The sequence below is a fragment of the Bidens hawaiensis genome, unplaced genomic scaffold (genome assembly GCF_021521415.1).
Source record: "Bidens hawaiensis isolate Kalapana, Puna unplaced genomic scaffold, B.hawaiensis_p1.1 tig00002338_1, whole genome shotgun sequence".
Lineage (NCBI taxonomy): Eukaryota > Viridiplantae > Streptophyta > Magnoliopsida > Asterales > Asteraceae > Bidens > Bidens hawaiensis.
In genome coordinates, this window is record NW_027491126.1 from 828422 (window position 1) to 854899 (window position 26478).

General features: G+C 34.6%; 3 protein-coding genes and 1 pseudogene across 3 annotated transcripts; 2 read left to right on the top strand and 2 right to left on the bottom strand.

The window, feature by feature from the left end:
- Window positions 1-6744: 6744 nt before the first annotated feature.
- Window positions 6745-11320, top strand: LOC143618093 (serine/threonine-protein kinase BSK5-like). The gene is made up of 10 exons (XM_077090424.1): window positions 6745-6874; window positions 6954-7171; window positions 7811-7946; window positions 8017-8150; window positions 8318-8423; window positions 8509-8594; window positions 9441-9629; window positions 10461-10625; window positions 10701-10814; window positions 11004-11320. The coding sequence occupies exons 1-10, from the start codon at window positions 6787-6789 to the stop codon at window positions 11244-11246; spliced, it is 1479 nt and encodes a 492-aa protein (XP_076946539.1). The 5' UTR covers window positions 6745-6786; the 3' UTR covers window positions 11247-11320.
- A 7077-nt stretch (window positions 11321-18397) lies between these two features.
- Window positions 18398-20489, bottom strand: LOC143618104 (mitochondrial import inner membrane translocase subunit TIM10-like). Its single transcript, XM_077090431.1, has 6 exons — window positions 20420-20489; window positions 20171-20245; window positions 19740-19792; window positions 19092-19130; window positions 18941-19010; window positions 18398-18619 (listed from the first exon to the last, which is right to left on the bottom strand). The coding sequence occupies exons 2-6, from the start codon at window positions 20213-20215 to the stop codon at window positions 18569-18571; spliced, it is 258 nt and encodes an 85-aa protein (XP_076946546.1). The 5' UTR covers window positions 20216-20245; window positions 20420-20489; the 3' UTR covers window positions 18398-18568.
- Window positions 20490-21821: 1332 nt separating this feature from the next.
- Window positions 21822-24227, top strand: LOC143618664 (uncharacterized). Its single transcript, XM_077090779.1, has 5 exons — window positions 21822-21954; window positions 22712-22769; window positions 23184-23269; window positions 23528-23593; window positions 23973-24227. The coding sequence occupies exons 1-5, from the start codon at window positions 21888-21890 to the stop codon at window positions 24005-24007; spliced, it is 312 nt and encodes a 103-aa protein (XP_076946894.1). The 5' UTR covers window positions 21822-21887; the 3' UTR covers window positions 24008-24227.
- Window positions 24228-24313: 86 nt separating this feature from the next.
- Window positions 24314-24610, bottom strand: LOC143618665 (ras-related protein RABA1f pseudogene; annotated as a pseudogene).
- Between the last annotated feature and the right edge of the window lie 1868 nt (window positions 24611-26478).

The following is a 26478-nucleotide window of genomic DNA, read 5'->3' on the forward strand; positions in this document are numbered from 1 at the left end:
GATTATCAAATTGGTTTTTTAATTTAAATAATCTATATCTTTTTTAAAATAAATAAGATATTAATTTTTAGTATATCCTATTTTATAGGATTTTTACATCAATAATTTGGTGAGAATAAATTTAAATTTAATGAGATGTTATAACACGTTTAAGGAATATCTAGATTTGGTAAGACTCATACCCATGAATTCGGGTCAAATGCATAAGAAGCCTCCATTTAAAAATCAAGCAAATCTGGTGACTCCAAAAAAAGGGGCAGCGACCACATCGCGACACATAGGATTTTTTGGTTTTCGTTTATATATATATATATATATATTATATATATATAAAACTCATATTAATATAACAATAATATTTTCTTCTTCCTTTACGGCGACAAAAACATCCCGCCCCCGTCCCTTTTCGCCCCAATATCTCCGCGGGGGGGGGGGGGGGGGTGTTCCTCCATAGTTTCGCCCTAAATTCTCTCACTACGTTTTGCCTAAGGTATTGTGTGACTGACGTAGTGACACACCTTATTTTTCTGTATAAAGTTGCAATTAAAATCTTAGATTTTTTTTCTCTCGAAAAGATTTGTTCCAAAGATGATATTTGGGGCTTTAAATATACAATAAATGATTTTCATGGTAGCTTTCAAACGTATATTAAATGTAAAAGGAGTTTGCAGCTTTTGCTTATAAAACTATGAATGAGGTTATCTAATGGTAAAAGGTCCCGTCAACTGGCTCAATTTAGCCGTACAAAGCTCTTAAACGTCTCCAAGTTAACTCAGTTCCGACGAATGCACATTGGTGGTAAAACCCGGATGCTCTATGGATCGAACTGGAGATCACACGGATCTCAGTATTCCTTCATTGAGCTACTCATATCCCCCAAAGTTGAGTGGAGATTGAATTTGGATCTCTATTAAAAAAACACATGGTTTCTACCACTACACTACATTGATCTCTAAAACTTTTTTTGAAATGCCAAATTTTATAAAAAAAAAACTAAAAGGACCTCATGCAAACAGCAAGAAGCCTAAAGTACAACGAACGAACCTGGAAAACCAACTTAACAAACCTACATTTATAAAGGAAAATTTTCGAAATTAAATAAATTTGCACCAAGATTTCCAATCAACACTCGCTCTAGTACTCTTGAGATTCCTAATTCCACCTGCTTTCCTTTCCTCCCATTCCCCTCCGATGTTATAAGATAACATATTCATTGTTTACCTGTAATATCGTGTTCCTCAATAATCATCCTGCGGATTATATCTTCTTGCCTCATAACCTGACAACCTAAAATTTCCCCGACTTCAATCGTTTTCAAGACCTCCCTTTCGATCTCTTCCATGGATTTCTTTTTATTAATCATTGACTGTTCTTGCAAGCTGTCTGTATCGCTGCCATCATTAAAATCAAGTCTTGATATAAGACATGTTGATGAGATCGATTTGTTAACCCAAAATTTGTCTTTGAGTTTCAACGAAATTGGGTGTGCTTTCCTTTTACAATTAAACTCTTTAGTTTGCTTCTTTTTTTCTTGTAGTGTTCGAAACTGATTCGGATGATACCTCCTTGTTTAGATCAGGTAAAACCTCTTCTCTACCCACATATTCAATTAATTCCATTGATCTCTTAAATAGTCATGAAAAAAAATGTGGTATTTTAATAAAAATAAAAATAATGGTATTTTAATAAAAATAAAAAATGGTTCTAATTAACCAGTTTTAAATTGGTTCGAAGCTCAATACTCAAAACCAAATAGAAACTACCAGCTAGAATCAGTTGGGACCGGTTTTTCTACTAGCAGTTTATAATTAAAACCGATTTCGGTTAATAACTGGTTCGGGAAACCGTTTTTTGGGCACAACGACCTTGTGCTGAGCTATTAAGAGGTTTGAACAATTAAGAGGTAGCCTCTTAACAGTCATTAAGAGGCTACCTCTTAATGGCTCATAGCCTCTTAATGGTTAAGAGGCAGTCTTAAGTCTAAATGATTAAGAGGACCTTAATCATTTAGGCCCCGTTTGTTTTTTTAGAGATTTAAGTGAATACCACATCTGAATGTTAAGAGGTGGTTCAAATGTCTGAAATCTGAATCATTAAGAGGTGGAGGCTAGAGACGAACCTCTAGTCGTCGGAGATGGAGCCTAGTCTCCGGGTAAGAAGTTAATGGAGGCCGGAGACAAACGTATGTTTTTTTTTGGGTTAAGAGGTTTTCAGACCCACTAAAAGCTCTTACTGGTTCAGATGCTATTAAGACGCTGAACCTCTTAATGCCAGAAAAAAAAAACAAACAGCCCCACGTCTGATTACGTCTGACCGAATCAGACGTTTTCCTCTATTCAGAGAAAAGAGACAAAAACAAACAGGGCCTTAGACTTAAGACTGTCTCTTAACCATTAAGAAGCTATGAGCCATTAAGAGGTAGCCTCTTAATGACTGTTAAGAGGCTACCAAACAGCTCCGTAGTCTCTAAATTCAATCAACATGCTTTTAAAACATTCAATTAAGTAGCTCCATGAATTATTAAGAGGTCTCTTTTAGGTAAACCAAACGAACTCTACCTCTAACGATTCAGATTAGCCTCTTAACGAGTAACAAGGAGGTTACCCAACAACCCCTAAGTGTTTATTAGAAACTTTTCTTTACAACACAATTAAACTAGGAGGTTTGACTGCGCGATGCAACACTAAGCCTTTATATTACCTTATCACACAATTCAAATTTCAAATGATGCATAAATGGAAAATAGTTCATATAATGCTAAAATATTGTCTAAGATCAACCATTGAAACAAGGAAGATATCAATAAACAAAAAATGAGTAAAAACAAGAATCGAATACCGTACCAATTGGCAATTATGGTGGTACTGCACCAATTTGGAATTGGTAGTGAAAAAGATACCGAGGAATGTCAAAACCGACTAATACCAGCACCGAAAACCATAAAAATAAAACATATTGAAAGAAAAACTAAAATCGGTTTAGTACAGGTATTGTTAAGTCAGTACCATACCGATACCAAATATATCAAAACTGAAAATAAGTAAAAACTCAAAAGAATACCGAACAACTGATGACAATACGTTGACGGTTCAAAATTAATAGTGAAACACGTCAAAGTTACTAATTTAACCATGCTAAGGTTACTCATTTAACTATGTGTGAAAGGTGTTTACGATGATCATTAAGAGACTACCTCTTAATGGTTCATAACTTATTAGTAGTTAAGAGGTAGTCTTAATTATGAATGGTTACAAGGTAACCGTTAGGAGGTAACATTTTAACCATTAAAAAGACTACCAAACAACCCTAGAAAAATATGTATATGAATGTTCACAAAAGAAAATTTAATTATATAACTTTGTATTTATAATATTTAAAAATGTTAATTAACAAAAGTTATGAAATAATCAAATTAAACATTAATAAAATATTGTTAGAAAATTTTGTAGAGAAATCAAATTATTTAATACATAAAGTAATACCACAAAATAAAAATAAATAACACGTGCCTACCTGTGAAATGTATAGAAAATGTTAGAAAAACAAAATCATGGACTACTTTGGAGTCCGGATTAGTTGACGAGTGACGACCAGAAGTTGTATTTTTCAGTCCGTGAATATGTGACAGAAGCATGACTACTTTTCAACGAAGAGCTTGTATATATGTTGTCTAGAGGCTTACCTCAATTACTACAATAAATAAATTATTCAATTAAATATCTATTAATTAAGCCCTTTTAGAGTCGAATAAAGAATCATATTAAAAACACGTGATTTAAATATAATTACTTGAAAATACCTAAATAGTAACCATACAAAGATAGGCCGAAGTTGAACAATGATCTCCAAGTTTTAGGTTGTTTAAAAAACTCGTGGTTCATGGCTCACTTCATAAAATATATAAAATACTCACTCAAAATCGGCTTATTTATGAATGACCAGAGCTGATTGAGTATGCTCAGTTTATAAATGAGTTGTCGAGCCAGGTGAATAGTTCATTTATTCGCTCGTTTAATATATGTCCAAATTTTAGTGTTTATAAGTTACAACCTAATGTTATTTTAATAATAAAACATATGATACGGATTATGAGCCTCAAATATTAAAATAATATTAAATTTTATATTTAGTTTAAACAAGTTTGCTCAACGAGTTATGAGCTTCTTCGATCTCAAAATATCAGCTCGTCAAGATAAACGAGCTAAGCCAAGCTAGATCGTTTAACTTCAAGCCCAAACTTAAACTAAAGTCGATTCAATCAGTTTACACCCCTACCAAATTCACCTTATTTATCTTGTTTTTCTAGAATTTTGGTTAGATTTTAATATAGTTTTATTCCATTGATTTAATCTAGAACCAAAACCTGCCAAAACAATAATAAAAATTGATTTTTAGTCGTTAGTAATGCTAAATTTTCTTATTATTAGTATATATTAATGCATAAAACATGTGACATTTATTTTCTGGAATTTATTTTTTGGCAGCATCATAGTATATGTTTCTCGGTACCATCCTTCACTATGCTTATATTATAATATGCCTTTTTATTTTAATCCTTTTATATATATATATATATATATATATAGGTATTGGATTATTTCAGAAGTTTTTTTACAGCGAGAAGTGAGAGAAGTGAAGGTGTAACTCCATTAATCCCTAATTTCGCTCCCTTTCTTATATGTATGTGCGTTGTGTAGGTGCATATGTATGTGTGTAGGTACGTATGTTTGTATATGTGTACATATATTTGTATATGTGTATGTATGTTTGTATGTAGTAGGTACATAGTTTTGAATGTGGCTCGGTACATTTATAAGTTTGTAGGTGGGTTGAATGTGTAATTAAGACATAAATACAACCAACCTACATATATGTATGTAACATCATATGAAAGGGAGTGAAATTAGGGATTAATGGAGTTACCTTCACTTCTCGCTGTAATGTCACTTCTCGCAAGATCCATCCCATATATATATATATATATATATATATATATATATATATATATATATATATATATATATATGAACGAGTGTTCATATTAATCAAGACAATGTGTTTCTCACATTTTATTTCATTTTCTCGCATAAACAAAATTTATGCAATTGTACACAATCAATTTGTTATTTGAAGGGTGTTTGGATCTAATGCGACCCAAAACTTTTTCTAACGGATTTTTTTATGAATATGTGTGATGATTCGGATCGCTCTTTCTATATAATCGATCTATATTTAGGAAAAAAAAGCATTAGATACTAGATAACATGGTTCCTCAAAATCATTTGAATTTGATATCTAATATTCGGGTCTACACCCTTAAATAAAAAGCACATGAAGAGTTTGATTTAAAATTTTAAAATTAAGTTTTAATTATCACTTAAAAATATATCTTTCTAATCAGAGTTGTGTTCATGAATAATTGGAACAAAACTTTTGTTATATAATGAGTATTATTGTATGTATGAATAGGAACATATTTCAGTTTCATATAAAGGTAAAACTAAAAATGTATTCGAGGTTGAAAATAAACATGGAAGAGAAAATACGTTTTTGTTTAAAGAAATGGTTGGTTTTGTAAGTTGGTATTTAATTAGTAGACATTGGTGATTCACATTTCATAATAACCCTCATCTTTAGCCATGATATGTATGTGATAGGAAATACATGTTAAGAAGCTTTCTCCTTGTATGACTCGAGAAAAAATGATTACAAGTTTTGTCTACGAACAAAATTAGAATCGCTCGTATCATGAAAGCAATGCTAAAACTAAAGCACTTGTTTTACCTTATTATACAACACACTTACGTCAACCAAGCAAGTAATATTGTGGTGTGTGTTAACAACTTAACATTGTCTATCGCTCCCTATGTGTACATGCTTGCTTATGCTAACGCGTTGAGCAATGCCACCTTTACACCACATGCTTTTCATTCAAATGCATTGTCTGGAAATAATAATACTAGATATTGATATAGGTGTTCAACGAATCAAACACTCGAATTACTCGAATCGAATTATTCAAATTTTCAAATTTTAAAGTTGGATTTGAATTCGATTCAATTACTAAACTCGGTTCGAATTGAATATTGAGTTTTTTGAGCCCGATTCAAACACCGAACACCCGAATTGTATCGGCCTCCCATTACCGAATTCCCTACCCGATGAGCCTACTCGAATGTTTGTGGTAATGTATCCACGGACCCAATTCAACTCAAGAGAATACCCCGGGCATCCTTATTTTTTATTTTATTTTTTTACCATCGTTTGGAACTACTAATATCCGAGTGAGACTTACTAAGACGGGATGTCAACCGTCCATATTAATTTTAACGCTTCAGACCTGCACCATCAAGAAGAACCCCCACCATTGTGAGAAAAACCCATTTAAGTCATGTTTCGAACCTGATACTTTAAGATCTCAATCTTTAACTATCACCCAAGTCATTGGACCAGAATTGCAGCTACCCCGGGTAACCTTATTGATATATGATAATTGTTTATTGGATTGATATTTGTTTATTCAATATTAAAATTAAAAGCTTTATACAAAAATGATGCATTTTGCAGCATTAAAAAACACAAGTGGTACATAAAATAACATGTATATATATATATATATATATGTGTGTGTGTATAGTATGAGAATGATTATGTGACAGAGAAGAAACACCCATGTCCTTTCCCTCATTTTCAGCAATATTTTACTCCTTCCTTCCAAATCATATTATAAATAAAACCCATTTGTTTAATTTGTTTCCTTGAAACAACATCATATTATTATTATCAATGGCAGCAGCTCGTTGTTTCTTCTTCTCTTTCTGTGGCTACTCTAATCTCAAATCCAACGACACCCATCCATCTGATCATCATCTGGGTACGTATTAATATTCTTTCATTTCTCATTTTAACTTTCAATTTTCATTATTTGATGTGTGCACATAATGTTTGATCAGAGAACGAATATGATGAGCTAAAGGTGCCAGCTTTTAAGGAGTACAAGTTTGATCAACTTAAGGCTGCAACTGATGGCTTTGTTGTGGAGAATATTGTGTCTGAGCATGGTGAAAAGGCGCCTAATGTTGTGTACAAAGGAAAGCTTCAAGACGATGATCGCTTGATCGCCATCAAGCGCTTTAATAAGTCTGCTTGGCCTGATCCTAGACAGTTCTTGGTATTTCAATTTTCACGTGTCTTTTTCTTGCATATTTTGTTGGTGAATTTTGAATATTGGAAACATGTATAGAGGTCCCAAGATTGGATCTGGGAAGATTATTAGCATCATTGTGGGGCCCTTTTTCTTTAATGTTTACCGAATCGGACCTAACAGTCAAACTGAATGTTTTGTGAACTGTTCGCGACATGAAGACATAAACAACATTGTTTGTCCATTTAATTAAACAAACGATGCTAGTGAGCATTTGGTTAAGTTCGTTTATGGTTTGTTTATATATATTTGTTTAATTTCTTTTTGGGTCCATTACACTGTTTTATTGATTTAAATCGTTCGTTCAACTATATTTGTACTAACATGAACATATTCATTTTCTTAATGAAAGAACACGTAAACGATAAGAGAACTGGATGATAACGTATTCTTATTTACAAAAATTTAAAACTATTCTCTAGTGTAAAATTACTCTATTTATTTAAATACATTTCTCACCTTAAGTTAATTAACTTTTTCTTCAAATTTTCTATACAACATATATATTTCTATTGACTTAATTTTTTTGCTTTATATTGGTTGTCACTTACAAATGCATCATACATATGTAAACCAAAACATATATTCATAATTGTGGTTTTATAGGATGAAGCAAAAGCAGTTGGTCAACTCAGAAGTCAAACATTAGCCAATTTGTTGGGATGTTGTTATGAAGGAAATGAAAGATTATTAGTAGCAGAATTCATGCCTCATGAAACTTTGTCAAAACATCTGTTTCATTGTGAGTCATTTGATTTTTGATCTTTATTGCAAATATTGATGATGGACTTATAACGTTTGACTTTATTTAGGGGAAAGTCAACCGTTGAAATGGTCAATGCGGTTACGAGTGGCTTTGTCTTTGGCACAAGCACTAGATTATTGCAGTGGCAAAGGACGGACTTTGTATCATGATCTTAATGCTTACAGAGTGTTGTTTGATAAGGTAATATATGTTGTTACGGTTCAACATTGATGAACGAGTGAGTTGGTCTATAAACAAGCCGAAGCGGCTTGTTTACAGCCCTAGACTCGTTTGAGATAAAAAATAACTGGATTTGACTTGTTTATATTCTATCGAGTCTTTTGAGTTCTTAGTATTATATCTTTTAGGACTGCAACCCGAGGCTCTCGTGTTTTGGTCTAATGAAGAACAGCCGAGATGGAAAAAGCTATAGCACGAACTTAGCTTTTACCCCTCCCGAATATATGAGAACAGGTATGCCAAATGGTTATAACAAAGGTAAATAGTTTAAAGACATTGTCGGTAGAGTTGACTTATGTTGACTTGGTTATGTTTGCAGGTCGAGTCATAGCCGAAAGTGTAATATACAGCTTCGGCACCATACTACTTGATCTTCTGAGCGGAAAGCATATTCCCCCGAGCCACGTAAGCATATTTATTACCCTTCTTTTTTGCTTAGTTGAGGGAATTCATATTTCAGGTTCACAAATGCTAATTTTTATCTATCGATTCGTTAGAATTAGGCGTGTAAACAAGCAAAGCTGCTCAGCTACTTGTGATCGGCTCACTAAAAGCTCGAACAAAGCCGAGCTTGAACGAGCTGAGCCTAAAATAAAACAAAACAAGCTTCCGAGGTTCATACACCAAGTCTAATTTTATATATTAAAGTATAAAATTTTTTGATTTAATATATTAAATATGTGTTACATAAAAAATTATTTATCTAAAGATAAAAGTACTTTATTACCCCTCCTTGTAACTAGTATGAGGAGTTTTATATTTCAATTTCACATAAGCTTATTTTATCTATTAATTTCTTAGAATTAGAGCTGTAAAGTGTAAACAAGCCGAGTTGCTCGTGATCTACTTGAGATTAGCTCATAATACACACCTTCGAGGTTCATACATTGAGCCTATTAGGTTGTTCACTATAGAGGGGCTTTAATGCCCCTGCCCCCATGAGCGCCCATAGCGGAGTGCCTTATATATATATATATATATATATATATATATTAGAAATTAACATTTGCCCCTCTCACACAATTGACTCTTCATGAAATTGTTTCATTAAATATATCAAGTATATTTACATAATAAAATGTATATGTATGATTATGATAAAAATAACTGGATAATAATGTGTATGTGTGTATATATAAAGATGTTACAATCATAAACATATGTATAAATAGTTCTACATGTATCTGAATAAAATAATTAAAAGTTTAATCAAATTAGATAACTAATTTTGTGAGCACTTGATCTGTGCAGGCACTTGATTTAATAAAAAGCAAGAATTTTCAGATGCTAACTGATTCATGCTTAGAGGGTCAATTTTCTAACGATGATGGAACTGAATTGGTTAGAGTTGCATCGCGATGTTTGCAATACGAACCCCGAGAGAGACCGAATGCCAAATCGGTCGTTGCCGCCCTTACACCACTTCAAAAACATACAGATGTAAGTCCACTTGTTTTTCTTGTCATAGTAAGGGGTATTTTGATCATTTAACACCCACTTAACATAAAAGGTTAACGCCCATCCAAGGCGTGCATCATTGACTAAACATGTAGTTTCCATGAACAATGTATAAAATTTGTAAGATGGGTATACCACGGGAACCAACTGTGTAATTATTATTATTTATAAAGGGTAGAGATCGGATTTTATAAATAAAGGAAAAACATTGCTTGGGGTGTTAAATGGGTCGTGTTCGTGAGATGGTAGGTCTAATCTAACATGGACCATAAAATCATGTCAAACACATGAACTCGAAAACAATACACATATTCCGGGCTGACCTGGATACGGTTTCCATTCTTTTATTGTTTTCACATATTATTAATTTATATTTACAGTTTTACATAAAAATTATACAAATTTATATTAAACAATTATATTTTAGTTATAAAATCTTATTTCATTTTTCTTTGGTTCTAAATTTGGCATATACGCAACCACTTTATTAATTATATAAAACATATTTAAAAAAAAAAACTAAATGTGTTAAACAGGTCAACCCGCAAGCCCAGTAGGTTGAAACAAACATATGCCATTTTCCTAAATGAGTTTGCGGGTTTGATCAATTCTGTTTATATCACACCTAACTCCGCGAATCTGGTGTTAGGTCCATGTCATGTCATAAATTCGCACCCTACATTGTATCAAGGCTATAACAAGAATAAATTTAATAGTAAAAAGACTAAGTTACAATAAAACAGATACAAATAATGACCGTTGAACATTATTAAAATGTGGTTATTTTGTTCTTATTTAGTGATGTTTTAACAGGTTTCATCACTTGCCTTGATGGGAATTAATAAGGAATCTACACCTGCAACACAAATATCAAACTTGTCACCACTTGGAGACGCGTGTTCGAGATTGGATTTAACGGCCATACATGAGATACTTGAAAAGGTTGGATATAATGGCGACGAGGGGGTTACAGATGAGGTATTTTCTCAACATGATCTCATATTCCAAAACGAGTCTTGAATAGTTTTTTGTTTGTTTTCTATATTTTTGTAGCTATCATTCCAAATGTATACTAGTCAACTGCAAGATACGTTAAATGGTAAGAAGCATGGGGACAACGCTTTTCGAGCCAAGGATTTCACTACCGCTATAGAATGTTACACAAGTGTAAGTGAAAAAAAAAACTATATAAGACACTTTTTTATTTCTTTTAACGGGCTGATTCTTGTTATTTTGTATAGTAAGAGTCGAAAGTGTAAATACAAATAAAATAATGCATAGAACCTCATACTTCATGTTATTCAAAAAATCAGATAATGACTGTAAATAATATAATTTTTGTAATCGTATCTCCAGTTCATTGAGAGTGGAACAATGGTGTCACCGACGATGTATGTAAGGCGTTGTTTGAGTTATTTAATGATAAACAAGGCACAAGAAGCATTAGGAGATGCAATGCAAGCGCAAGTGATAAATCCCGATTGGTCGACTGGTCTTTATCTTCAAGCAGCTGCTTTATTTAGCCTCGGAATGGACAATGATGCACGTGAAACGCTTAAAGATGCGGTTTTGTTGGATTCCGAGACTGAAGGAAACTAAACGTGTGTAGATTTTGTGTTTTGTTTTTATGTCCCTAGGAAATGTGCATTCTTCTTCACTTTAAAGCCAAGCTACTGCTGTAACAAAACTAGTGAGTGTAATGTTCGTTCACTAAATTAAATGAGTTAAAACCATCGTTTGCAATATTTAATCGTTTGTTTATATTTTAGTCATTTGGAAAATATGCTGCAATTCATACAAGCATTTCTTTCTGAATCCATCACAATCGAAGTTTTATATAATTTACTATAAAATGTTTACAATAAAGTGGCAGAAAAAAGGGCAACAAGCTGCGCCGCTACCCCCAAATGTATATATTATATATGCTTAATATTTGACAAATAAATGTATGGTAAGCGATCCAGAAGCTAACTGAAATCTTTGAAGGGGTCTTCAATCTTAAAGAATAAAATGAAGACTTAGTCACACTCGTTGATTATTTACCAACTCAAGTCAATTTTGTACCAGTAAACAAAAACCCGTGATTTGGTATTTGGTAGTTTATGATTTTTATTATATTATAGACCTAGTCTAAAGTAAACATGTTTTTCAAAAAACATACTGCTTGCATCACATCTATATGTTGGAGTGGCAACTTTCAACACGACACAAATTTAGTGTTAAGAGTTATCATATCTAACATGTTTAAAAAAGGAGTGTGTCCGACATACGTTTACAACTTGATTACTATCCATCAAACTGTTTATTATTTTTAGATAAAGCGGTTAAACATGCAATCAAGTTACACAATTTTAAGTGTGTGCGGGTTAAAATTAGTGTTTTTTGACATGAACTATACCGGACGGTGAAGAGGTTACCCCAGATTTGGCCCAACAAAGCCCAAAGTTGCCACTAAAGCAGACCAGTCCAAGAGAAGAAACCTAGCCCAACAAGGCCCATTGTGCATTTAGACAAAAACCCAGTCAACAATGTAGCAGACTGGGAGACTGAAGGGGGGCCAGAAGCATCACGTACACTGAAGATACCCAGAGATGTCCAGCGGATAATAGCAAGCTCCCATGCAAAGTCAAAGAAGATGAGAGACCGTTGGATTATAGGGTAGAACTTAGTATTATCTGTCCAGCGAAAAGATTCCTCCTGGACCCCATAAATATGGACATTCTCTTTGTAAACAAGGGGACATTACAAGCAATAAGAAAGATACATTATTTCTCTGTCATCTCACTCTAAAACCCACCAAGAACACTGCACACACCAACTATTGTATGATACCAATCAATTTATACTAATACCAAGAATCACACTCAAATCACCATTCTTCTCTAGAACAACGCGCGAACCCTCACTTAATCATACACGATTCAATTAGGGTTCCAACATTGGCGTCATCCGTGGGACTTGCTTGATTGAAAGTCTCACCAAAACCTTGAAAGAAAGAATGGATGATCAAGGCTTGAAGGAAATGTCACTACTGTTTCCTTCCGGCTCAGGTGACGACCACCACCAAATACACCACTGCCGTCATTTTCTCTCGCCTGAAAAAGGTCATCGGTGTTTTCCGTCCACTTTTTCGGTGAACAAGCACCAACCTAGTTCAAGTTGTCTTCGGCGTTTTTCCGTTGCCGGAACATTTTTTCGTTGTCGACGTCTTTCCGTTGCCGGAATCTTTTTCTAGTTTTCGGAATATTCCGTGAAGTCAGGAATCTTGAAATATTCTCCGGCGTGTCTTAAAAAGTCATATATGATGATCTCCTTCAACCAGCAAGACACATACCCATCTTCTTTTGTTGGTTTCAACTATGCCTTCACCGTCGGACGTTTGAATCTGATGTCGACGTCGCCGACTGCTGGAGCTGATAACATATGACCTAGTCCAACCTGGTTGAAATAGACATGCTTTGATGAAACAAAGGTTGCTGGATCTGTTGCCTCGTCGGAGTCCCGTGAATCAGTTTAATGAGGCAAATTAGAATGATGTGAGGCTTACGTGTGAATTCTAAAGATGGGATGAATGTTTCGCGAATGCTCATAGGCGAATCTTGGAGAGTTATAGTCGGTTTTTCGCGATTAAGTTGTCGGGTTAGAAAGGTGGGTCAACAAGGTCAACCACCCTAGATGGATAGACACATAAAAGGTATCTTTAATCATTTATCTATTTAATTATATTTTATGTCCTTATACCAAATAATGAGAGATGACAAAATCTATGTGAATATAGGGTCAGAGGGTTTGACCCTAGTGGTTAAAAATCAAATTTTCTTTTACTTCTCATTTAGGTTATCAAAACACTAAAAATATAGAGTATTGGGTTTCACACTCTTTTGTTAGAAAGAAGAAGAAAGGAAATAAACTCAAATTTTCATAAATGTAGGCAATTATTTCATCTACTTTATAAAAAATGAGTGGATAGGAAGCCCACTTTTAAAAAGTGATAAGAGTTGCACTTTTAAAAAGTTGATGGGAAGTTTCTTTTTAAAGGTTGATGTGATGTTACATACCACATGAACCATCTTTTCGTCTTTTGGGTCAACAATTACTCACCTTATACGTTTTAAAAGTTTGGAAAATGAGCTCCTCCCAGGGGTGTACTGGGCTGTTACTTTAATACGAAATCCCTTCAGAATGAAATCCCGTACAAAACAACTCATTCATAACAAATCCCCAAAACTAAACAAACCCCAAAACAGCCCCTCCAGAACAAGGTTTCGTACCGGACCATCTCCTCATGATGAAGTCCTTTACCAAAAATTCTCTCCAGAATATACCTCCTTACAAAATAATTCCTCCAGAACAAGAACAAGGTTTCTTACTGGACCATCTCCTCAGGATGAAGTCCTTTACCAAAAAATCTCTCCAGAACATACAAAATAATTCCTTCAGGACAAGGTTCCTTACAAAATAATTCCTCCAGGACAAGGTGCCTCCAGGACAAGGCGTCCGGGGACATTTACTTTAATATGAAGGTCCTTCTCGTGATTCAGAACAAAGCCCCCAAGCCCCTTGCCAGGGGGTCACTTGGGACATTTACTTTAATATGAAGGCATTTCTTGTGATTCAGAACAAAGCCCCCGAGCCCCTTGCCAGGGGGTGTCTTGGGACATTTACTTTAATATTAAGGACCATCTTGCGATTCAAAACAAACCCCCTTGCAAATAACTCTTCCAAAAGCAAGGTCCTTTGCGGGACCATCTCTTCAAAATGAAGCCCCCTACTGAGCAATTGCTCCAGAACTAACCCCCCGTGTAATATAATTCCTTTAGAAAAAGGCCCTTACTAAACAATCCTTCTTACCAAAACCCCTTCCTAGACAAGCAAGTATAACAGAGCCTCCTTCCAAGGAGGAGACCTCATTGCAAGACAATCTGTATATAACGATGCTCCTCCCAAAACAATCCCTTCTTTACAAACACTCCTCCCATACAATCCCTACTGAGGCCCCTTGCCATATTACAAGAATCTTTTTCAAAAAAGAAGATTTCTTTTCCAAGGGAGGAGGTATTTAAAAATTCCCTCCAGAAAAGAAAGTATCATTTAGGCAAGGGTTCCCTGCAAAGGAAAACAATCTCTTCCAGATTTTCCTTCTCAAGAAGAGTAATCACTTTCCAATTAAGGAAGTATTTGAAAAGTTTCTCCCCATGTGGAAGGAGAGCCTTCTACAACAACATCTCATATTGCAAGATTTTCCTCCAATGAAAATTAATCCCCTTCCATTGGACGAGGTATTCGAGAAACCCCTCATGTGAGGAAAGAAAGCATTCTACAACAACTTTTTGCGTTACAAGAATTTTATCTGAAGGAGAATAATCCCCGTCCAAGGGATGGAATGTTTGAAGGGTCGACATATGTGAAAGGTCAATTCCATTCAGAAGGAACCCTCCCCCCTACACCAAAATGGAGCTGGGGGACTAATTTGACATTTTATCATTGTGTTGTGGGTCTTCGTCATTGAAGTTTCTTTAATACGAGAAGAGGGACCCTGTTCATCAGCTTCTACGCATAAAGACGTATCTCATAAAAAGATCACCATTTTAGAGAGACTTCCAAGGAAAACTAATTCCCTTCCAATGAATGAGAAGAAGAGTTCCCTTCTAAAGAGTGACAAAGTCGCTATGAAAGGAAAAAAGCCTCATGTGGTAACACTTCACATTCCAAAAAATTTTCATGGAAAAGTACCTTTCATATCCCTATTATCTTTTATAAGAAGGGAATGGGCCCATACCAGTAGCCCCTTCCATCATCTTCATGTGTAAGGCTTCTAATATGTATTAAAACTAATTATGCTTTTTATATTTATGATTAACAAATATAATTGGTCGACTATACTTATAATTCCCCCAGATGGGATAAAGCCCTCTAAAAGAGACATCATACTTATAATTCCCCCAGATGGGATAAAGCCCTTTAAAAGAGGCATCATACTTATAATTCCCCAAGACAGGATAAAGCCCTCAAAAAGAGTTATAATTCCCCCAGGTGGGACAAATCCCTCCAAAGGAGGCCCCATTCTTATAATTCCCCCAGGTGGGATAAAGCCCTCCAAAAGAGGCACCATACTTATAATTCTCCTAGACGGGATAAAGCCCTCAAAAAGAGGCATCATTCTTATAATTCCCCCAGGTGGGACAAAGCCCTCCAAATGAGGCCCCATTCTTATAATTCCCCCAGGTGGGATAAAGCCCTCCAAAAGAGGCACCATACTTATAATTCCCCCAGACGGGATAAAGCCCTCTCTAAGAGGCGCAACACTTATAATTCCCCATTAATGGGAAAATGACATCAATGCTCCTTCACAAGTGTGAAAGGAAGGCCCGGCTGAGGGGCTTGGATCCATATACAAAATTAACCTAATCCATTAGGTTCAATACTTATAATTACCCCCATGAAAATAGCCCCATCCATGAGGCTCAATAATCATAATTCCCCAAAGGAAAATAGCCCCTTCTAAGACTCTTAGAACTTATATTTCCCCCAAGTGGGATATGGCCCAGGGCACCATACATATACGCCCCCCCCCCCACCCCAAAGAGGGGAAAGACAATCGAATCATCTTCACAACGAGTGAAAGAAAAGCCCGACTACAAATGGATAGCTAACCTACTACATCCACCTCACAGGTTGGAAACCTTATAATTCATCCACATACAAATTGAAAACATCATGATACACCCGCGAGCAAGAGGAGAAATATATAGAAATAATTCAAATCATCATGATTAACTTCGGTGGTTTGATACATTTTCATCATATATTATCACATTGGAAATTGTTTGTGTCTTCGTTTCTATGTCCACTACTAGTAAAGCAAGAATAACAAGATCATTATTAGAGCCTGTCAGTGGGCTTCTAACAACTTTGGGAAGGTCGTTCAACAAGAAGAAAGAGATTACATGAAACCAACATAACTACCCAAGAGAGAAAACTTAACCCTTTCTTGGTTATGCTAAAGAAACTTGGGTTCAAAGTCCCTTATCCCAATCATAAATAATTAGCACAAGGGACTGGGGGACTTGAAGAGATAATTACATAATTAGGCCCATTGTGTGGGGATGAGCGTATAATGCTTGGTCTTCATTTCATCCCATGACTTCGCCATCTCAACCTTGCTGGGTCTAAATCTGATGAGTCAAAATGGAATCAACCCATGTGTTTATGGTTTACTCATTCTTTATTATATAGAAGAGGGACTGGGTATTTTTGTCATGGTAGATTTAAACTACCAAGAGAACTGAGTCAGGCTCATGGGAACTAAAAATCATCTACCTTAGCCAGGTATCGTAAAAGGATCTTGTCCGAAACTAGCCCAATGAATGAGTCCATAAGGGAGGAACCTATCCCGTATGTTATGAAAAAGGTGAGCTGAGACTACATTTGTCTTTTGTCCTTATCATAAAGAATAAGGAATAGGGGGACTTGTAAAGACTCCTATGAAAATGGGTCTTCGTCCCATGATTGGGACCAAGTCAAGAAAGCCCAGGAGAAACCAAGATGCATGGAGAGTACCAGTTACTCCAACCAAACATCCTACCAGTTAGATAAGAAGGAAATAGGAAATGTAAATTTCAAAATGGGAAAAGGGAGCCAACAGTTAAGAGAAAGGCGGACGGTTCGAAAGGAATCATGACATCTGGAGGGAAACATGAGAGGCTTTTTCATAAATGTCGTCGGCTCAAGTGAGGGCCGGTAATGGTCTGAAAAGATAAAAGGGGATTAGATAATATAAATCAAAGAAAGATAAGGATGAGCCGGGTCAGGGTCTCTTTATCATAAGTTATAAGGATAATAAACAGGGAAGACGTGAGAAAGGAGGGAAGGTGGGGTGAAAAAGTTATGAGTGATGGGATGTAAAATCAGGGTTTAATTACCGCATAGGGAGACCTGTAATGCAATTAAGACTGCACATTTTACCGTCTCAACCTTTGGACTATAAATGGGCTAGGCCGTGGTAGATCCAAGGGAACGTCCGAGGGGGTTTCGCTTTTGGGGGCCGTTCCAGATAATACGAATTCCAAATAAAAAGACATGGGAAACAAGACAAGATCAAGATGGAAGGCGGACTCATAACAAGTCTATTACTTTTGTCATAAATAACAAAAATAATAGACTAGGGGACTTGAAGAGGTTACCCCAGATTTGGCCCAACAAAGCCCAAAGTTGCCATTAAAGCAGCCTAGTCCAAGAGAAGAAACCTAGCCCAACAAGGCCCATTGTGCATTTAGACAAAGACCCAGTCAACAATGTAGCAGACTGGGAGACTGGAGGGGGGCCCGGTCTCAAGCATCACGTACACTGAAGATACCCAGAGATGTCCAGCGGATAATAGCAAGCTCCCATGCAAAGTCAAAGAAGAGGAGAGACCGTTGGATAATAGGGTAGAACTTAGTATTATCTGTCCAGCGAAAAGATTCCTCCTGGACCCCATAAATATGGACATTCTCTTTGTAAACAAGGGGACATTACAAACAATAAGAAAGATACATTATTTCTCTGTCATCTCACTCTAAAACCCACCAAGAACACTGCACACACCAACTATTGTATGATACCAATCAATTTATACTAATACCAAGAATCACACTCAAATCACCATTCTTCTCTAGAACAACGCGCGAACCCTCACTTAATCATACACGATTCAATTAGGGTTCCAACAGACGGTGTTCAGGTTGAACCGACACAGTTAACACCAAACTTAATATAAAATAATCCGTGGATACAAAAAGGAAGCAATAACTTTAGCACCAAAATATTCCCAAAATTTGTTTCGGGTACAAAATCATTTATGAATCATAAAAAACTAAAATCTGCAAAAACAATTAGGATAAGATGTGGTCCAACTTTACTTGAATAACGAAAGCAACGATTCACATTGGTGGCCTGCCAGAACCAAGCAAATGCCCGACGAGATTTGTCACCTGAAAACGATTTCACAGAAAAACACAATTTAACACACAACAAAATATAAAAAAACAGCTATATCTTATATCCTAACAGTGCAATAGTTTATTCACTCTCTTCTAGACTATTAATCAAATAATAAAAATAGAAGAAAAACTATATCTTATATCCCTGTTAAAACTATAATATCTTGTGATCCTATGTTTTCTATATTATTACAAAGTTAAAGACTATATTATCTTGCTAACAGCATGTTAGAAATTGTAATCATTATTTAAAACAGGTATACGGTAAAGAAGACTTTTTGCATGCCAAGATACTAAATACTAGAAATGTACCTGCCAATATTTTGAGACACAGCGATCAATACAACTGGTTTCACCCATGTTTAACTCGGGCTCTTTGTACCTAAAACATATAGGTCGTTTAAAATAACACGTTCAAAAAGGATACTGTCTTTGAAGTATAGTCATTGTTAAGAGACAGTACCTTTTCTCAACACACTTAGCAAAACATGTTTGGGTAAGCCTGCATCAAATAACACATATGTAACATGTTAAATAGAAACTTCCATAAGCATAAAGGCTTCTTGAAATTTGACCCTTGAAAGATGCAAAAAGTTATATGTGACAAATAACAAGCGAAAACAATCTTGGTCATTAATATCAAACTGAACAAGAATTCTAAACTTTTTATTAGCATTATACTAATATCCCATCTATAAAGAAACCACAAGAAGCTTGCTATGATTTGGTTAAACCAAGTTTTCATAACTAATCAGTCCGTCTTTTAGAAGTTAAAACCTATTCGAATGTAATCAATTTCAAAGGTACGAAATGATGGCGAATTATCATTTACACACAAAACACAACAAGCTTTTAAAGCAAGCATGTTTTAACTTCCAACAACTAAAACAATTCCAAGATAAAAAGAACACTTTACATCTAAAAAACAACCTATAAAATTCAAACAAACTTATGTTTTCTTAATAAAAGATATGTGTAAAACACTTAGTGTTCTTGTATCAGTCAATGGCATCATGCTTTAACTAATAGATGGTGAAATGCATCACAAAAATGGCAAATAAAATTCATACTAAAACATATGAAAAGTTATCCAGTATTTCAAGGAGCTTACTTGTTAAACAATTCAACCCTGTACTCCATCTCCTTCTCTGCCATTCCAATAATCTACAAACAAACAAACCATATTTAAACATTAAAGCAATCAGCATCAAACAATCCTTCATTTTCAGATACAATAATAACATGGTTGTAAAAATCCCGTCTAGGCGCCGATTACAAGTTAATTGGCCAAAACATAAAATTTTTGAATATAAAATTTGGTATATATGAAAAATTATATATAAATTCCAATCCAATTAGCATCGCCGGACTAGCGCCTGGCGAGTTCTAAAACACTGAATAATATCATCAGTCAGTCTATAACTCCATGATTATTATTATCCCTAACCCTAATCTAGTTTTAATCAAATTGCAATCGTACAAATTTTCACAAAATCTAAAACAGTCTAAGCTCAATTTGAAAAAAAGCAATAATAACATTACCTGTTCTTTGTCTAGTGCAGTGGGTGTATTGGTATTGGCGGCCATTGTAGAATACGCAGAACAATTGACGGTAACCTGCAAAAATCGAAGCAAACAGATTATGAAGATGAATGAAAACAACTATAATATAATATAATATAATATAATATAATATAATATAATATAATATAATATAATATAATATAATATAATATAATATAATATTATATAATATAATATAATATAATATTTGATTTCGTGATCTTGTACCTGTAATGTAACAGAGGCGATTCGCAAAGATCTGTGACTTTGGTTGTTTTTATTTTAGGGTTTTAGCAACGAAAAAGAGAGGTTTTCTGCTTTGATTATTATTATTATTATTTTTCAGTTTGGACCGTAATGATTTTAATTTAAACAGTTTCGTCTCTCATCTTTCGACTCTTTACAGGTTTGGCAATTACTATGTATGTAGTAATTCTTAGCTCGGGCTCGAAGCTAAACGAACTATGCCTTGGTTGAGATATAGATTATCTAATATTTTGAGCTTGATCTCGGTTTATATTAAAAACCAACATTTGTATTACTCTGTATTTTACTATTCATCAATTTGTGTTCTTGATGACACGTGTTGGTATGACTCATGTTAAAACTCTACCAGTTTTGTTAAAATTACTATTTAACATTGAAGTAAAAGTTAACATTGGATAGAGTAATTGGTTATATTATAAATTATATTATATTTGGAGTTATTTGAATTTAATTATGTTATTGTTTATAAAGATTAATTGAATTGAATGAGTGAGCTTACCTTGGTTTGATACTTGGGCTTGTTCACAAACAAAGCCAACTTGGCAACGACCCAAATATGAGTTAGTGTTTTTTAACTTTTTTTTAACGAACAGGTTTCACATATCCATCAGTGATACCATTCTCTTAAAGAAATAATCTGTAATTTCTTTGAAATTTGTGGTCAATATAATTTAAATGAAACAAATTTTTCTTTACTTAAAGATATATATTTTTTCTTCGAAACAAATTTCTCTTTACTTCCCGTATGTTTGAACCAAGGGTCTTTGGGTATTTAAGAAACTTTTGTCTCTGCCACTAGACTATAGTAATGGTTTTTTATATTAATTTATATATTTATATCATCACGTACCCAAAATTTAAATAGTGATACCTCTATATGATTCAATATACAATAACCTTTATGTAACAACATAAAAATTATCTATACAACCTACAAGTGTGGCAAGAATGCATTTAGGTATTTAGGGGGTGTTTGGTAGAGGGAATTGAGGGGTGAGAAATGGAATTAGAAAGAATTCTCTTGTTTGTTTATGAAAGAAAGAGGTGAGAAATGGAAATAAACCATTTCCATTTCTCTGGTTTTGTTTCTCTAAAAAAAGCGGAGAAATGGATTTCTCTGATTTCATTTCTCAGCCTCACGCCTCTCCCTGCCATCTGAGCTTGTCGCGTTTCACCGGACCAACAAAACCACCGGTAACGATTGCTTTATCTTCAACGGATTCAAACTATCCATAATCTGTAATATATTTTCAATTCAAGTTTGCAACCATTTGATTTTGATTTCTAGGGTTTTGATTCCTAAACATGAAACAAGCAGGAGTTCTCATTCTTTCTACAACACAACTAGGGTTTCTCTTTCCTCTTGAAGAACAAATCCCAAATTTCAAAACCCTCAAATCAATCTCTTGTTGCAGATCGAATTGGGAGGATGGGAAGAGGCAAGTTTAAGGGCAAGCCTACCGGCCGCCGTCAATTCTCCACTCCCGAAGAGATGCGTATGTCAATTCAATACACTCCTGCTTTTATTACCATTAATATTCGTTTCTATTGTTGATTGATTGTTATTCGATTCATATCTGATGTATGTAAGTTTGCAATTCATGAGTGGATCCGTCTTACGCTGATTTAGGGTTCAATTTGGGGTTTTAGCTGAAGTTAGGTCTTGTGATTGGTTAATTTAAGATTGTGATTTCAAATTGATGATTATATGTGATGGTCATTGGAATAATCAGTTTGAAGATGTGAATCTGTTTGATTAATATGGGTTTAATTCACTACATGTTAAACAGAGGAGCTGCTGCTTTATGTATTAACTTATTAATTAATGTTAATATAAAATTAGTATGCAACAAAGGAGCAATGTTTTAAAAGATTCTCAATATGCCAGATGAGTGTTGACTATCGAGCAAGGTTGTGGTAGTCACTAGTCGGGCGGTGGGGTGGAATATCTCTGGAACGCTGATTTTGGTTGGAATCAGGCCAGAAAACGCCGACCAAGTCTAATTTATTCCGAGTTTGGTTGGCCGTTAGACTGATTAGACCAAAATTAATTAGTAGGGTGGGGACCAATTATTAATCGGGGATTAATAGGCGCGTAGTCGGGATTTTTACAACCATGCTATTGAGTTTTGACCTTGTGCATGATCAATGAACCTTTCTTGTTAAATATATCTTTTTGTTGTAACGGTTGAAATTTGATAATTCTTTAGCGCGATAATTAATTTTGTTTTGTTTTTTTCTTGGTGGTTGCAGTTGCCGGTACTTCTTCTCGACCACGCACGTTCAAAAAGGTAAATATGGAGGTTAATTTGTAACGGTTAGTAAATTCTTTCTTTTTTCATTTTTATTTCTTTTGTATCCACTTTGGTGTTTTAAGGAAGCCACAAGTATTGAATATGTTTTGCTTGAACTGGGTTTGGGCAAAACATGCCAGCTTTTCTCTTTTCTCTGAACCACTTGAGGACTCCATGTATTAAATATCATCACAAAAGCTATTTTAGAAAAGTAATGATCTAATTTTCACAAACAAAGGGATTTATGATATTATACGCATTTGAGTAGTTTCAACAACTTTCAAGTTTCAATCAATTCACTTGTTACTTTTTCTTACCTGTTTGTTTTGCTATTGGTTTAAGTAAGCATATAATTATAATATCACCGGATGCTCATGAAAAACGAGGAAGCGCAAATGCATTTAAATCACGTGTTTAATTTTATGTTGCAGTGAAGAAATTGCGAAACAGAGGGCTCATGAAAGGTATATGAAGTTGCAAGAACAGGGTAAAACAGAACAAGCAAGAAAGGATTTGGGTGAGCATTCTGATATTTATTTGAAATTATATAATTGTTGTGCAAAATATGCACATGAAATTCATATAGCATTTATATATGTATATTTTTTTGGAAAAAAACTTGATAATTTTACTAATTTCTAATGCTACTATGGCCAATATATATATATATATAAATTCCAATAAATGTGACTTATAATTTAGCTCTTTTATTGATTTTTTATTTCATCTATATATATTCAAATGGTGACTTTGATTCGTGTATTGTATTTGCCAGAGCGTTTGGCTCTTATCCGACAACAAAGGGCAGAAGCTGCTAAGAAGCGAGAAGAAGAGAAGGCTGGTAATGTTCAAAGTTCTTTTTGTTTTTTAAAAGCTGGGTTTGGTAACGGGTCAACGATGGTTTCCATCAAAACGGTTTTTTTAGTCTTGTTCATGATTTGGTTAGGTTGACAACTTGACACAAAACACTATTTTAGAAGTTATAAATAGCAACTATGTTAAATAAAAACTATATTGTACACTGGTCTACTTTTCAGATAGTATGAGTGTATGATTTTGGTTAATGATGCTACCTATTTGGAACTAGATAGAAGTATAAAACATACTTTTTTGTACATAAAAAGTTGAACAAACTAAAGTGCTAACGTTTATATTACTTAGTAAAGCAATCTTTCGCGCTAGGCGCTCACTGATTATATAACCCCATTTTGTGTTTTCAGCCAAAGACCAAAAGAAGGCGGAAGCAAGGAAATGAGGCTGTTTGGCAACTGATGAATGATGGTTGGAAACCGGTAGTTTTTTATATTATGTGTAACGTTTAGTTGGTTTTATGTTGGAGATTTATACATGCCTATTGTTGGGGTATCTATGTTTTTATCATTTAAATTATCTTAAAAGCAACTTTGCATAAATCATTGATTGGTTTTGGTCTCTTGTTAACTCTGGTTATTTTTTGCCAAAATTTTCTCAAGTTTTAATGTTCTTTTTCTGTATGTTTTAATAAATGAAAACATCTTACATATTTATAAATGTACAAACATATATTATTCAACCTTGAACATTAGTTAGAGCAACACCCTGCATTATTTTTATTGACAGTAGGTACATCATCTTTCCCTCCAACATCAATTGTTTTGCCTTTTGATGGTACCGTAGAATCATTACTGACGTCGAGCGCCCGTTTGCTCACGACATGATAAATCCGAGTCAACACTTCGGTGAAAGCGTTCTCAACGTTTATCGATTCGAGTGCTGATGTTTCCATGAAAAAGTTGTTCTCTTTCTGCGCAAACATCTTTGCATCTTCTGTTTGAATGGCCCGTAGGTGTCGAAGGTCCGCTTTGTTCTCCACGAGCATGATCACAATGTTGTGATCTGTGTGGTCCCGAAGCTCTTTAAGCCATCTTTCAACGTTTTCAAATGTTACGTGCCTTGTGATGTATGGTTGAAGTATGTTTTGTATGTGAATTGGTTTTAACTATGGTTGATGTTTTTTGCTTAAAAACTATGTTTTGTATGTGAATTGGTTTGATCAATGCATATTTTGGTTGGAATTTATGCATCTTTTTATATGTTTTTTTATTTTTTAATAAATATTTGTTATGAAAAAAATACTTGTGCTAATGATAAAGTTGATATAATTCTCTGTTTATTTTCTATGTACCAAACAAGAGAAATGATTCTCAGCTATATTTTTCTACTGAAATCTCTGTACTACCAAACAGAACAGTCAATTCTCATTCTCCAGACCAATTCCCTTTCTCTGCAATTCCATTTCTCTATTCCATTTCTCTACAATTCCATTCTCTGTACCTAAGAAATGGCAAGAGTGCTTCTATCCAAGAATATTTGGTTCAAACTTTTTTTAACGACCACAAACTTAACTACTATCAAACTCTTTTTAACAACTTCCAAGAACTCATTTAAATTCACAAAAAACCTAAATCATAACTTGGACCACCATCAAAATATGGCACCCAAATTCTTCATTCTATTCTTTCTAGCCCTACTTTTGCTTTTAGTCAACAACAATTCTGTTATTGGTGTTGAGCCAAGTTCCGATGACTACGATTATGATTGCGACCATGACTATAATAAAATACTCGAATGGTTGTCTCCATGGGAAGTCCAAGATTTGCCCCAGGAACCACGTCCCAATTTCTATAGAGATCTTAGAAGTTGTTTGAAGACGTTAACACAACGCTGCAACACTCGTTTGTACAACTATGTGGTGTCGAGGCAAGAGATTCACAGTCCATGTTGCAAAAAGGTGTACGAGATGGAGATCGGGTGTCTCGAGTCACTGGCGTGGCTGTTGACTCGGGCCAATTATGAGTATCGGGCGAGAAAAGTTGATGAACTGTTTAAGGAGGTCTTGAATATGTGTAATGGTTTCGAATAATGATTCTCGGATGTAGAATATTCTTTTACTATATTCATGACTTGTTGGAAGTGTTAGAAACTAATACAAAAAACTATGTTAAGCATGTGAAAAAAATACCATAAACAGACATTAGGACTTAGGACTTAGGAGTGTAAACGAGCCACTCGTGAGATAGGCGTGTGCATAAGGTGATTAGCTTCAGTTTTGAGGCCTAACCAAACCGAACCGAAATTCAACTTATACAGGAAGTTTAACTATATACACAATTGGTTCCGTTCAGTTTGGTTAATTCGGTTACATCACACTTCAAACCCAAAACCAAACCGTAATTTTCGGTTAATTGGAACCGAGCCATCTCTTAATTGTTCGCTTCAGTTAAGTCGGTTAATTCAACTAATGCTCACCCCTATCATGAGTTACTCGAGTTTGGCTCGCTAAAAGCTCTAGTTTAAATTAAAGTCCGTTTAACAAATGGACTATAGTTTTACATACATTGATTAGGCTCATCAGCCTAAATGAGCATATTATGATTTCTATACAAGTATAATAAACTTTATTTAACATAAAAATACATTATATATTAAATAGTATTATATATAATTTTAATCTCAAATATATTAAATCAATTATACACACATAAGACTATAAGAGTATATAATTAACAAATAATAAAAAAGCCAAGCTCGAGCTTACGATATAGACCACAAAACAAGCTATGTTAAGTTAAACAAGCAGAGCTCCAACTTACGCAAGTCTGGCTCTGCTTGTTTATTCTACCCGACACTAATCCACGGGACCACATCAAAAATTGTACGTGCTTAAACAAAGAGCAATATTTAAAG

Bases quoted from the DNA above. Each gene is read 5' to 3' on its own strand.
- LOC143618664 (XM_077090779.1), top strand. From the start codon at position 21,888: ATGGGAAGAGGCAAGTTTAAGGGCAAGCCTACCGGCCGCCGTCAATTC. The intron at 21,955-22,711 runs GTATGTCAATTC...TGGTGGTTGCAG, and splicing joins CTCCACTCCCGAAGAGATGC to TTGCCGGTACTTCTTCTCGA. The intron at 22,770-23,183 runs GTAACGGTTAGT...TTTATGTTGCAG, and splicing joins GTAAATATGGAGGTTAATTT to TGAAGAAATTGCGAAACAGA.
- LOC143618104 (XM_077090431.1), bottom strand. From the start codon at position 20,215: ATGGCCGCCAATACCAATACACCCACTGCACTAGACAAAGAACAG. The intron at 19,793-20,170 runs GTAATGTTATTA...GTTTGTTTGTAG, and splicing joins CTGCACTAGACAAAGAACAG to ATTATTGGAATGGCAGAGAA. The intron at 19,011-19,091 runs GTACTGTCTCTT...TATATGTTTTAG, and splicing joins GCTAAGTGTGTTGAGAAAAG to GTACAAAGAGCCCGAGTTAA.
- LOC143618093 (XM_077090424.1), top strand. From the start codon at position 6,787: ATGGCAGCAGCTCGTTGTTTCTTCTTCTCTTTCTGTGGCTACTCTAAT. The intron at 8,424-8,508 runs GTATGCCAAATG...TTATGTTTGCAG, and splicing joins TCCCGAATATATGAGAACAG to GTCGAGTCATAGCCGAAAGT. The intron at 8,595-9,440 runs GTAAGCATATTT...TGATCTGTGCAG, and splicing joins AGCATATTCCCCCGAGCCAC to GCACTTGATTTAATAAAAAG.